Raw genomic sequence first — 14,398 nt, forward strand, 5'->3', positions numbered from 1 at the left:
CGCTGACACAGAAAACCAGACAAACGACAGCCAGAGCAACAGGCCAACAACAACTGCAACAAGCAACAACAACACCAACAACAACAATGGTTAAGTGCAACAACTGCAAGACTCGACGCTTGACATGCATATTCAAAGGTCTTTCCCAGACTTATCTCTCGCTCTCTCTCTCTCTCTCTCTCTCTCGCACTCTCTTGCGTGCTTTTTTCGCAGACCTTCGCCTGGGCTAGCGCCAAAAACAACAACAAAAATGCAAATGACGCTCGGCTCGAGAACATTTTCGTTGAAGCCTTTGATGTGCCAGAGCGCTGCAAGCACGCAATGGCCAAAACCAAAACAACAACAACAATAATAATCGATAGTTGTTGTTGTTGTTTTTTTTTTTCATTTAACTTAAGCTGTCAAGCTGCGAAGCTAGCCAACAGCTGGCAGCACTGGCCGCAGCGCTGCCAGAAAGTCAAGCGGAAGTCGTTGTCACATCAAATGGCGACAATAAGCGCTTCCGCTACGCACAATAGCCTGGCCAAAACGGTCCTGCAACATACCAAAATAAAGAAGAACAAAACTATAGAAAATATATAAAAAATATATCGCAGCTCTAATCAAGCAGCGCCAGCAACATCAGTAAAAACAACAACAACAGTAACACAAAGCGTCACATGTGCTAAACCCCACTCTCTCTCCCTCTCGCTCACACTCTTTGCCTAGCGCAGCCAAAGGGCTTAGCTATTGCAATGGAACGTGTAGAATTCCAAGCCAAGAAGGAAGCTGACATATGACAAGCTTTAAAGCACACACACACACTCAGGCAGACAACCACACGCACACACACACATACAGAGACGGCGCTGTAAGCATGTATAACAGTTTGTATAGCTAGCGATAAACCCTTATCTAAGGCAGGGCTGTTGGAATGTCGTATATATATTTGTATGTATATATAAACATACATACAGATATATAAATATATATATTATTATATCTATCTCTGTTCCTCGGTCTGTCTGTCTGCCTGTCTATATGGCAAGTTCCCATATTCCACCAAAAACATTTGAAAGCGTCTCGCGTTCCTCTGCTTTGCTGATCGTCGTTTGCTCTTTGTGCATTCTTTCAGTCTGCTTTGCGCTCGCATTCGGTCGACCAGGCCTGGGCCGCGGACCAACATCGTCTCCAACGCTACGCGACTCACTTCTCCTTCTACACTCTACATACACATACTCACACACACACACACACACTCACACACACAGACGCGCAGTCTACACACGCTCTGCCCTCTTCAGTCTCTTCGCAGTCTATACACAGTCTCTCTACAAGCGTCTCCAACGAGGCATGCAGTCATCGTCGTTGCGCGCTGTTGTTGTCGCTGAATTCTGAATTTCAAGCAACGGTGATTCATCGAAATTAAAAATAAGTATCTGTATCTGTATCTGTATCTCAGCGCTTGCTTTTCGCATTGTTCTCATACACATTCTCGCCGTTGTTTTTGTTGTTGTTGTTGTTGTCGATGCTGCTGCTGCTCGCATTTCCTGAGCTGCATTAGATGCTTTGACCCTGAGCTCGCATTATTTTTTTGTCTTTGCACACAAAAGTTTACAGAACCATTTAGCTGCATTCCTTGCCATCATTTTAATTATTTGATCAACAACAACGAAGGTAGTATCACAAATCAGCTAAAACAACACTATCGTTGCTTCCAGGAAACATCTCGTACTTTGCTTTTTCCCGTCATAAATCTGATTAGTTAAACGTTTTCAAAGAATTTCCCCCATTTGAAATGCCCATAAAAAAGTTTTTTTTCTTTTCGTAGTAGATTGGTAACGCAGTAGAAAAGTGTTATACCAGGGTAACAGAAGACTGTAGTATATACAAAATAATAAAGCTTTAACTAAAGTAAATATTCGTTTTAAATGTTTATCTATAATAAGCGGCGAAGTTTAAGTTTATTTAGATCTTAGATAAATATCAATAAACGACACCTCTAGTATCTGAATGTGAATACTATAAATATGTAATGTAAATATGTAATGTAAAATATGTAACATTATAGTATATATTTAAATATATCAGATATATCTGAATATCGATTTTAGATTAGGGGCATAAAACCAACTTAGACTTCCATTTGGGCTTACCTCCGGACTTCCCATCAGACTTTCATCTGGACTTACCTCTAGATTTCCTTCCATTTTTATCTGAAAACATGTAATGTAAGATATATATAATATATTTAAAAAATTTATGTCTAAAGTAGACATGATTTCATTAATGGGTAACAAGGAGGCGGCGAGAAGGCGTGGTCAAATCGTAAAAAAAAATTCGAAATTCTAACTTAGTCTATCTTAGGTGTATGTAAAATTTCAACCCTCTAGCTCTATTTTTAGAATTGATGCCAAATTTTCGGGATTTTTTCCTATAGTGCACACTGTCCTCTAGATTTCTCTATAGACATCCATCTAGACATACCTCTACACTGTCCAGACTTCTCTTCAGAACAGACTTCTCTTCAGTCTAGAAGTCCTACAGCTTATCCATTTCATTGAAAATCTCATTCAAATTTATAATCTGCCCATCCTTCGTACTCTCTTCATACCATCTCTACCCCTTTCTCTTGTAGTTCCCAACTAGTTCACAAAAATTGCCATTCTTTGGGATCTAGCTAGCTGCCTATATATATGTATATAGGCATTTCCCACCCTCACGCCGCCAGCGGAAACTATTTGTAATCTTGGAGCAATTTGGACACCTGTTTCAATATTGCTGCAGCCAGCGAAGAAATCTTGACACTTTGTGCGCTGATCCTTGGCTGCAGCCTGACAAGGGGAAAGTTTTTTGCATTGTCTTGCGAGAATATGTACGTGTGCGTGTGTGTTAGTGTATGCAACATCCGGTTGCAGGCGCAGGTAAGACGGCTGCCCTCTTGACACTGACAAGGATGAGGATGAATGCCAGGCTCTGGCTCCGTCTCCTGCTGCTCCTGCTGCCGCTGCTGCTGCTGCTGCTGTGATAACCTTGCCGCGGTGGTGCTTTATCAAATTCTGGTCACCTTGGACGGCATTTACAAAATGTGTATCCACTAACACACACGCACACACACACACACAGAGACATTTTATAAAGGGCATATACGGTACCGCTTTGGATTAAAAATTTCTTGCGTTTGCTTTTTTTTTATATATGTTGAATGCATTTCTCTAACGACTGCTTGAGGCGAGAGAGAGCGAGAAAGAGAGAGAGAAGGCGAGCTGCAGAGAGAGTGAGCAGGGCGAAAGGTAAAGGGAGCTGTGCAAAGGGAAGGGGGCACGGCAACGGGGCACAAGGGACAGGAGGCATTTATTTTCGGCATTTGAAGTTGGTCCTTTGAAAAACGGGGGTTCAAATTCAAAGCGCTAGACCGAGCCAGCGAACGTGCGAAGGGTTGTTCGCTGTGCGTGCGTGTGTATGCCTCTCTCTGTGTATGTGTGTGCGTGTGCGTGTGTGTGTGTAAGGAACACATTTGGATGCCAGACTGCGTCTCAGTTGCGACGCCCTGTGTGACATTATGCGATGGCAGCAGCAGCAACGGCAGCAGCAACAACAGCAACAGCAACGCCAAGTGTTAGCAGCGAATCGATTTTGAAATTCGTCTCATGCGAATGTGTGGAAAATGCTGATAAATGAAAGGCTCACACAGACGCCGAGAGACGTTGGCGACCAGCAGCAAGGACTAGAGCTAGAAGCCAGTTAACCATTGCCATGGCTAATGAGAAACTGCAACTGCAACAGTCAACATCTCACTCTGCCTCTACCTCCCACTCTCCCTCTCTCTCTCTCTCTCTCACACACATTTTTTTGCTGACTGATAAGGCTCGCTCGACTTTTCATCTATTTGCTGCGTTGTTTTGTTTACCCACTTTGACGTTTCTGATAAGATAAGCAAAAGTCGCTTTTACCTACACACACACATACACAAGCAAGCACACTCAAACATACACACACACATGCCGGGCATTGCCCATGGCCAGCTCGACTTCTTTGAGCGAGTTTTCAGTTGAAAATTCAAAATTCATAGAATGCAAATGTTGGTTAAACAACATTTTCGCCAGGCGCACACGACGACCAAACCCTCGTCGTAGCCAAAAAAGACCACACAGAGACGCCAGAGCAGAGCAGAGTTAGAGCAGAGCCAAAGCACAGGTCGCACAGTTGGGCCATAGCTATAGCAACAACAACAGCAACAACAACAGCCCGAGGCAACTCTCGGAGAGCCGCTCTACGTACGTGTTTGCTTTGCAAGGGGCAGCGTAGAGCAAAGCGCAGAGGGGAGTGGGGGGGCAGGGTCTGGTAGAGGCAAAGGCAGAGCCAGAGGTTTTCCATGGCTCAGCGTCGAGTCGAGTTGTTATTGTTGTTGTTGTTGTTGTCGCCGTCGATGCCGCCGCCGTCGCTGTCGCCGTCGCCTGTGACTTGAATTTGTAACTGAAACTAGATCTAAACAACAAAAAATTGTAAACAGCCCCACAGACTTGGAGTTCGACTTCAACTTCGACTTTGTCTAAAAATGTGCCTAGCTTAACAATCCATAGATAGGACTTCGGCTATAGACCTACTGTGTTTATTATTCAATGGAGTTGCCATGGAGTTACTATAGAGCTAGTAATAGAGCTGATAGTTTGTGATCGATCATTTAGATTGCTCTCAGATGGGTTTTATCATATTTAAAATAATATTAAACTATATAATGTATGTAGGTATATAACAGGAAATCACATCCAGAGATATCACATACTTCTTGTATATACATATATGCTATCTCTGGTTGTGATATATCTTTCCATATACATCTCTATATATCTATTTACTATTTTCTTGTTCAAGTTTTCAATTAATATATTGTACAATAACTTTCATACAAAATACCATCGACTTAACTTTATAGTTCAGAATTTACATTGAAAAATACTGTACCGGATCCGTATTATATTTATATTTTCAAGCACATCAATTCCTTAACCTCAACAAATCCAATACTCTTCACATTTCATCCGTTTCTTCTTAGCAAAGCATAGCTCAAAAGCTTCAAAGCTTGACTCTGGCTAAGCTTTTCTGTGAGGAGACAGCAGGAAGCTGATTAAAGCTTAAAGTAAATGCCAAAATGTGGCCAGGGCCTTGCCTGCAATTGATTGCACAGCATTAACGGTACATTTCCAATTGGATGGCTGCTATATGCACATATAGAGAGATGTGTGACTGTGTGTACTTACACGTATACATAATCAAGTGAAGTATATACACACATACACAGGCACACACGCACACACGCGTAGAGAGCGAGAGAGATGCGTGGGCATGCATACGCATATTTAATGCAAATTTAAGCAGTTAGCAAGCAAGTAAAACCGTTATGTACATGTATATAGAGAGAGCCATGAGTGTGCGTATGTGTGTGTGCTGCTGCTGCGTATACATAATGCAGGGCAATATAAATAATTGCAATACATATAAATTGCAGCTGTCTATGTGTGGGTGTGTGTGTGTGTGTGTATGTGTATACGTTGCATAACCACATTTGCCGTTTACATATGCTATATAAGCATAGCTTTATATATAAATATATATATATATATATATATATATATATATATATATGTATATATTAATACACACATTTAAATGTGCATCGATGGCTGCTGCATTTGCAACTGCAATTGCATTAGTGTGGCATCCTTTTGTTCATTACACGCACAATGCGTGCATAAAATAAATCTACAGCAAAATACTCGAATGCCCTCGCATTTGTTAAATGAGACAAGCAGCAGCAGCGGCAGCGTCAGCAAAAGGAGATGGAGCAGAGGAAAGGCGTAAGGCAGACAAAGAGCGAGAGAGCGGAAGAGAGGGATTGGATGGCAGATATAGAAGCCAAAATTTGGACAGCAAATGCAGATCTATGCAGCTAATTGTTGTTGCACAGTGTGAAAGCTCAACTTAAACTGTACATGTTACATACATACATATAAATATACATATGTATGTATGTGCACACTCAAATGTCCATTGCCTGAACATGCATATGTATTTGGGTGAAAATAAGAGGAGAAAAAAGAGCTATAAGAGGTAATAAAAAAATAATATGTTAAATTATAAATATTTCAACCTTTTGTTTTTTTTTTTTATAAGATATAAACAAACATATATGAACATATATAGTTTGGAGTTCAATACAATCTCAATTTATATATACATATAACAAAAAATATATAAAAAAATTTCATGTAATTAAAAATATATAAATAGATATGCATATATTAATATATATTACATTATATATTAATATACATTTTTAATGATATATACACTTAATAAATAAGTATATGCATTTATTTAAATGTATATACGTATATATGTATGTATATTAGCAGTGTATATAAATCCTTTCATATAATATAACATTATTTTTATATAATATACTCCACAATAATGTATTTGATAATAGTTTATTTTTATTATTTATGTTAATGTAATATTATATTGTATTAATATTAAAACGACAAAAAAGGTTTATATTAATATTTTTGTCATTTAAATATAAGTTTACTAACCGATCCCATATATTGTAGTATCTATATATCACCCAACACCATTTTCCCATTTCAATAACTTAAACAATGTTTTTATTTATTCTTTAATTTTTACATATTGAATTTTATTTCAGTTTCTTTAAGTGTATACGTGTGTATGTGTATGTCTGTGTGTATGGTTGTGTTTGTGTGTGTGTGTGTGTGTGTATTAGCCTGAAACTACAACAAAATCAAAAAATAATGTTGAATCAAATAATTGTTTAGAAAAAACTTAATGCTAAATAATTGTCAGTGAAAGACTTCAACATAGTTCTATTAGAATTATGATAATAATAATAATGACAATGACAATGACAATGATAATGATAATTATAATGATATTGTTTTCTATTCCGTCAAATAAGGCATTTACATTTACATAAATATTGCAGAAATCGAAACACAGTTCAACAAAAATGACAGATCGGAGCTTTAGCTAAGACTTAAAACATATAGCTACTATATAACATAGTTTATTTCCTCTCTTTATCTTCTGCTCAATTTGTCTTTGCTTTAGTTCAAAAAATAAAATTACGTAATTCTTGTATTTTAGCAATTTTTTTTTTTTCATTCCATTTTTTTTTATACATACAATATATTTTATATATCACAATAGAAAAAAGAATTAATTCACATATTCTTTTCAATCGTTATAGTTGTTGTTTTTTTTTTTTTCTTTTTCTTTTTTTGCTTACTTATAAATTAAACAATAAAAAATGTACAGAATTTTCTTTAACGTTTCTTTTGTTGTTATTTTCTTTTTGTTTTGTGTTTTCTTTTTTTTTTTTTTTTTTGCTAGTTGCTTTGTTGAGTTATTTGACTAATTGTTGTTATTGTTTGACCGAGTTACGAACTAAAACTAAATGTAAATTTATTAAATTTGCGTTAAGTGTCTACTATTAACATGTTTTAAATTTAATCGCCAACTAAATTAAACGGCATTACTAACGACGCTGCACTAAACAAATTCGAAACAAAACGAAAAAGCAAAACAAACACACAAAAAATATATAAACTAAAGTTTAACACAAAGAATCTCAAATGAAATAAAAATAGTACAAAAACAAAAAAAAAAAAAAAAAAAAACATTTCTAACAAAAGGCAGAGACAGAGAGCGCCAACAAAGAGCAAACTTTTTTTTTTGTGTGGTCGTCGTCGTTGTTGTTGTTGTTGTTGCTATTGCGGGCAAGCTTAAAGCGCTGCCCGCGTCGCTGCTGGCGTCGCAGCTGACGCCATTGCTGCGTCTGTAGTTGTTATAGCGTTGGAGGACGCTGGCTTTTGTTGTTTCTGCTTCTACAATTTTTTTCGCCGTTGTTTCTGTTGTTGCCGAAGCGTGAATTAAAATAAACTATTTAAATTTATTTGCATCTGTTTAACTGCGGCCTGCATTATACACAAGCACACACACACACACGCACGCACATTTATGCATATGCATACGTATATGTGTGTGTGTTTGTCCGCTCTCTTTCCCTCTCTCTCTCTCTCTCTCTCTTCCACTCTTGCGCTATGCTTATCGCGCGTCTCCATCGCCATGCACTTTGTTGCTGCCGTCGGCCATAGCTGCAGCCGTGTTATTTTTTTTTCTCTTGTTTCTTTTTATCGCCGCCGCTGCGCTGCGTGCGTGTAAGCTGACGCGTCGCGCCCCCTTCCCAACCCTGCTAACCTCTACCAGGCCCACAAGTGCGCCGCTGCTAGCCCCTTAGGAACCTGCGGCGGCAGCAGCAGCAGCAGCAGCAACATAGCAAGCTTCAGCTCCGTCGTTGCCGTAGTTGTGCTTGTGTATGCATGTACGTATGTATGTATGTACGTCTGTCAGTATGTATGTACGTGTGTTTGTTCATTGTTTGCTTTTTGTTGTTGGCGTTTGTTGTTTTCTGCCTCTCGCTCGTTCGCTCGACTTGCCTGCGCTCTGTCTCTGCTGTTGCTTTTGCTGTTTCGTTTTCTACTCGATTCGTACGAAAAAATTTAGTACAGCGTGTGGTATGGCAAACGAAAGCTATGAGTTTTCAGTGTATCTTGTTGTTGTTTTTTTTTTTTATACTTTACTTTACTTAGTTGTCTGCTCAGCTCTCTGTGTGTATGTATGTGTTTCTGTGTGTGCTGGTGTGTGTAATTACGTGCCTTGCCTTCAACGTCAGACATGCAACACGGCACGCAGGTAGAAGGAGACGAGTAGGAAGACAAAGTCAAAAAGAAGCCTCAGCTAAAGTCACACGCACACAAACACACACAGACACCACACTCAGAGAGAGTGAGAGAGACATAGACATAGATGTCTGCATCCTAAGCGTTCGCCTGCGCCGACTTCTCTGCCTCGGCCGCTGCGCAGGCATTGCAATCATGATGGACGCATCATCTGACCAGCCACAGGCCCAGATTGAGCTTCTGCAGCTTGGGCAGCTTCATGATGATGTCGATGCCCTTCGAGCTCAACTGCGTGCAGCCATAGAGATCGATCGTCTTCAGATTGGACAGATCCTCCGCCAGTGTTTGCAATCCCTTGTCCGTTATCCGACTGCATTGTCCGATATTGAGATTCTCCAGTTCATGAAGCGACTTCGCTATCTTCAGCATGCCCTGATCCGTAATCTGGCATTGATTCAAACTGAGCGAACGCAGCCTATACAGACCCTGGGCAATGTGGGTGAGTGCCTGATCGCTGATCTTGTCGCAGAAGCTCACGTCCAGGGAATTGATGCCACTTCCACCCTCCGTCAGATAGGCCATGCCAATGTCGGAGATGTTGTCGCAGGAGCGCAGATTCAGCTGTTCCAGCTTGGGCATGCGGGCCAGATGCTTCAATCCGCTGTCCGTCACCGAAACGCAGAAGCTCAGATTGATGGACTTTAGTGAGGTTAAACCCTGTGCTATGTGACCCAGTGCCTCATCGCTCAGACGCTGGCAGTCCTGCAGGCCCAGATATTCCAGCTGCAGATTTCCTTCGGCCGTCTCCCGACTGAACCCGGCCAGATGGCCGATGCCCTGGTCGCTGATGTGCCAGCAGGATCTCAGATTCAAATGGCGCAGCTTCTTCAGACCCCACGCGATCAGCAGCAGTCCTGTGTTCGTGATATTGCAACAGCCGCCCAGCTCGAGCGTCTCCAGATTCTTCAGGTGCTGTGCAATCCGGCCCAGGCTGGTGTCCGTGATCTGTTTGCAGAGCGAGAGATCCAGGGTCTTCAGATTCGGCAAATCGACGCTGAACGCATGACCCAGATTCATGTCGGCCACATTGAAGCAGCCGCTGAGATTCAGCGATGTCAGCGCCGGCACGCCCACGACCAGATCCTTGAGCGAGCGGCGCAGCGATAGGATTTGAACCTTCTTGATTCCCCGTCGGACGAGGCAATTGAAGAGACTGGGACTGGAGCGCTTCAGATGTAGTTTCGCCTCGACGCCCTTCCACACGCTCTTCGCATAGGCTGCATCCCGCCAGGCGGTGCACACCTGTGCGGCCCGCCCCAAATCTCGCACCGGCAGATGCTCAAAGATCTGCTCCAGTAGCTCCGGAAATAGGTTGCTAATGTGTGTGCCCTCCACGGGCGGCGGACTCTCCGGCGAGGCGGCTCTGTGCTGATGATGAAGATGATGATGATGGTGATGATGATGCTGGGCATGTGCTGCTGCAGCGGCTGCGGCTGCTGCTGCCGCCGCGGCAGCCGCATGTTGCAAGTAGAGCGCAGGTGGCAATGTTTGCAGCTGGGGCCGATGGTGCAGTGCATAGGGCGTAAAGCGCAGCAGGTGGTGGGCGTTGCGTGTCAAGCCGGGCAGCTCAGTCTGTTGATACAGTTCGTCTCGGTTCCAGGCAGCCGCAGCTGCAGCAGCCGCCGAGCCACCAGCTGTAGCTCCACCTCCTCCTCCACCGCCACCGCCGCCGCCACCACTGCCTCCTCCGGCGCCACCGCCATGATAGTTAGTGAGGGCGGCTGCTGTCTGTAGCGAGATTGTTGTCTGATGATGGAAGGGCAGCAGCTCTGTATTGGTAGCCATTGCTGTAAGTGTGTGTGTGGGTGTGTGAGTGTCTGAGTTTCCTAGACTTCAGATACTACTATAACTTTAGTCTTGGATACTTGGATACTTGGATATGCGTCGCATTTGCGACAGTTTGTTTAAATAGGGGGGATACACTGGTGTAGTTGTTGTTGTTGTTGTGGGTGGACTAGATGAGCACTGCACAAATACGATTACGAATTCCGTTAGCACTTTAAGTCCAGTTAAATTTGCTTTTTATCTGTATTATATTCTTCACTCTGGAACGAACGAGCGTTAAACGAGCTTCAAGTGAACACCAAAAACCGGAACACGACAATTGAGTTGCGCAGCGACGTCCGAACGGTTCGATGGTGAGTAACAGAATGAGCCACAGTGCGACAAAGCGACACAATAAATGAGAGAGGCAACGGCAGCACACACACGTACACACCAACACGCACGCACACACATGCACGCAGCCATAGCAGGCAGGCGCTCTGAATTCAGCAATAAGGCAAAGCAGGTATCGGCGTACGCTCTTTGGCTCTCTCACTCTCACACTCTGTAACGCTCTATGAGTGCTGTGCATTCACTGTTTTCTGGCTAGATTTTAAGCTGATGTGATTTCCTAGATTTTATTTATTTATTTTAAATATATTTATTTATAGCAGTCGAATTCGTATTATTTTTCTGATCAAGCTAAAGTGTAAACATAAACAGTCTGATATTCTATATTTATTTATTAAATAAACTACATTGCTACTAGCCAAACAAGAGTCGAACTTTTAGCTTGATTCGTAAACACTCTCAGCAAAGACAGCTCGCACTCCCACTACATATGTATGTAGTATATATATATATATATATATATAAATATTTTTATATACTAATTTATGTTTTCAATTAAATTTAAATACTACATAAATTTGTTTTCTTTTGCTCTATCTCTATCTTGAAGAAAGCATAGACAATTTTGAAATATTTGTGATTTATGCTAAATATTAGTAACATCTGAAATTGAAAGAAAAGTTTAGGCGGATTAGCTAGAGCTATATGTACATACATATGTATTTCTTTAAACAGTTATAGATGTATGTATATATTCTATATAGATATTGTGACATTATCTGAGTATTATATCTCTATAAACCATTTATAATAGAGATAGAAGCGTATTTCCTGATATTCGATATATAAAATTCTTGATAGAGATAGGGAGAGAGTATTATGATTATATTTGCCATAAAAAATACTTGAGAGATGCAAATTAAGATTTCTAATTTTAATTTGATACCACGTACAACTTTTGATAGTGGGAGATTTGATAATATTAGACATATAACATTCTGGAGAGAGATAAGTAATGGGAGGGAGAAAATATAGAGAAATATATACATACAAAGATGGAGTTTCCTTTTTATACAGAGAGAGAGAGAGGAATATGGACAAACCGATCACAATTTATGGTGGGATTATCAACTTCTAAATCATTTTAATATTAGCCTTATATATTTAGTTTTATTTTATTAAATATTATTATAATAACTTTTATTATCTTTGTGCATGCATTTGTTTTTTCTCAACAGGTCCATATTGTACGCTTCGCCATTTTCTAGTTTTCGATTGCATTGTAATATAGAATCTGAATTCTATAACAGCTTTATGCCAAAAACTCCGACGCATTGCCGCTGCCGCCGTTGTTGCTGCGTTGCATTCCATATGAGCAGGTACCTGTCTTGCCCTGCCTCAGCCTCTGGCTCTTTATCAGCGCATGTGTGTGAGAGAGTGTCTCTCTGTGTGTATGTGTATCTGCATCTGTGTGATCGTTTCGTGTTGGTGCTTGTAGCTACCTGCGTCTGCGTCGACGCATAGCAATCCCGGTTTCCAAGAAAATATTAACGATATCTCCCAAAACGTTGCCGCACACAAACGCAAACGTCTGAGGCAAATCCAAGCCCCGAAGGCAGCTCGCGTTGCAGGCAGCAGCCAAAAAGAAACCCGCTGGGATGCACAAAAGCCGAGCCACAATAGCGGGCCACGCATTGTTATTGATACTAGGAAAGCAATGCAGCACGCACACAGAGAGAAAGACTCACACACACGCACATTGCAGTCCCTTAAAAAAGGAAAGCCAAACGCCGCCGTCTTTAAAAAAAAAGGGATCTCTAGCATTGGGAATTGGGAAAATCTGCGCCGCTACCTGCACGGGAAAACACACATGAACACACACACACACACATAGAGCATAACAGACACCCGCATAGCAGCGCACCCTCGAGATCATGTCGAAGTGAGAGAGAGAGCGAGCAAACGGTAAAAAGAAAATATGCCTACGCTGATTTCTCATGCCCATTGTCTAGAGAGGCTAGAAGGGACGCGTACAGTCACTCACAGCTATTATCCTGCATAAGAGAGAGGGAGCAAGATGGAGGGAGAAGGAGAGGAATAGGAATAGGCTGAGAGAGAGCGCAGACAGTGTGTAAGAACAAGGCGTGCTTTCTTTGAGTTATGCCAGCTACGGCTACACACTCTCTCTCGTCCTCTCCCTCTCCCTCACATCCTCTCTCTCTCGCACTGCATGGCTGTCTACCTGCCAAACCGGTTGGCGAAAAAAAGGGCCAGGGCCAATCTGTGGAAGTGCCAGCGGCTGGGGACGTGCCGAGGCGCAAAATAATCTGTTCGTTGGAACTCGCTCTCCGTAAGAAAAATATATGTGAAGAAGATAATAATCGATTGGTTTTTGGCTGCCTCTTTGTGCGTTTCGCACACTGTGATCATCATTAGCTGCAGCACAGGTAGGCAGCAGCAACAGCAGCATCAACATCATCATCACCATCATCATCTGCGGAAAAGGTGCAACACGCAATAGACTTTGCTGGGCGAGCTGTGCCCACAGAGGGGAGCCCACGCAACAAGTGCAAATCAGGCGACCGCGACCCCAATGCCAACTCTCTTCTGCAGGGCGAGCCCAATAACTGGTAACCACAAGACTCTACACACACAGACACACACATACACGTGCAAAGATGTGCATAAATATCTGTACTTGTCACGTACACACATACATACACACTACATTATTATATATGACAAGGAATATGCGTGCTTACGCACAAACAAATTGCTTTATTGGCTCTAAAGACTGTATTTTCGACTTATGGGCGTTACTTTTTGGACTCTGCACAAAATTTACAGATCATCAATTTAATAATTATTTAGAGAATTACTGAGAAATGTTCAGTTAGCTGTGTTTGTTAAACAAGGGATCTAGATGTTATAGAAATGAGTATATTCTTAAAAATCCAAAAGAAATGATTCTTACAGAAAACTGAATAAACATATTTCAAATCTCTTTACTTACCTTAAGCTCTAATTACGCAATTATAATTTAGCTCCTTAATCTATTCATAATTAACTCAGTTAAATAATTCTATACAATATATGTATTTAATTGATTAATTGAATATAGCTGATCTAGTTGCAGATACAAGCATGTAAACAAATGAGTCCAACAAACAAACAAAAGATGCCGCTATACCATCTAATTGATGTAATCGAAATCTGGTTTCAATTTGTATTTGGTTAACCCGCATGCGCCGCATGGAGCACAGAACACAGTACGCAGCCTCGTCCAGGGTTAAGCGACTCTGATAACAAATTGTGGGAAGGGAGGGAAAAGAGAGAACGCAATTCAAAAAGGGGAGCTTAACACACAATGAGTGTAACGGATCGTATTAAGATTTGATGTGATGGCAGCTAACATACATACATATATATGTATGTACATATATATGTGTATATACATACATACATACTACACAGGCTTTAGT

The 14,398-nt window shown here is 41.2% G+C and overlaps 1 protein-coding gene across 1 annotated transcript; it reads right to left on the reverse strand.

The window, feature by feature from the left end:
* Positions 1–6,644: 6,644 nt before the first annotated feature.
* Ppa (F-box and leucine rich repeat protein partner of paired) lies at positions 6,645–10,957 on the reverse strand. The gene has a single exon (XM_018011626.2). The coding sequence runs from the start codon at positions 10,584–10,586 to the stop codon at positions 8,949–8,951; it is 1,638 nt and encodes a 545-aa protein (XP_017867115.2). The 5' UTR covers positions 10,587–10,957; the 3' UTR covers positions 6,645–8,948.
* Positions 10,958–14,398: the final 3,441 nt, after the last annotated feature.

The sequence above is a fragment of the Drosophila arizonae genome, chromosome 5, assembly GCF_054131065.1.
Source record: "Drosophila arizonae isolate 15081-1271.41 chromosome 5, UAZ_ARI_1.0, whole genome shotgun sequence".
Classification (NCBI taxonomy): domain Eukaryota; kingdom Metazoa; phylum Arthropoda; class Insecta; order Diptera; family Drosophilidae; genus Drosophila; species Drosophila arizonae.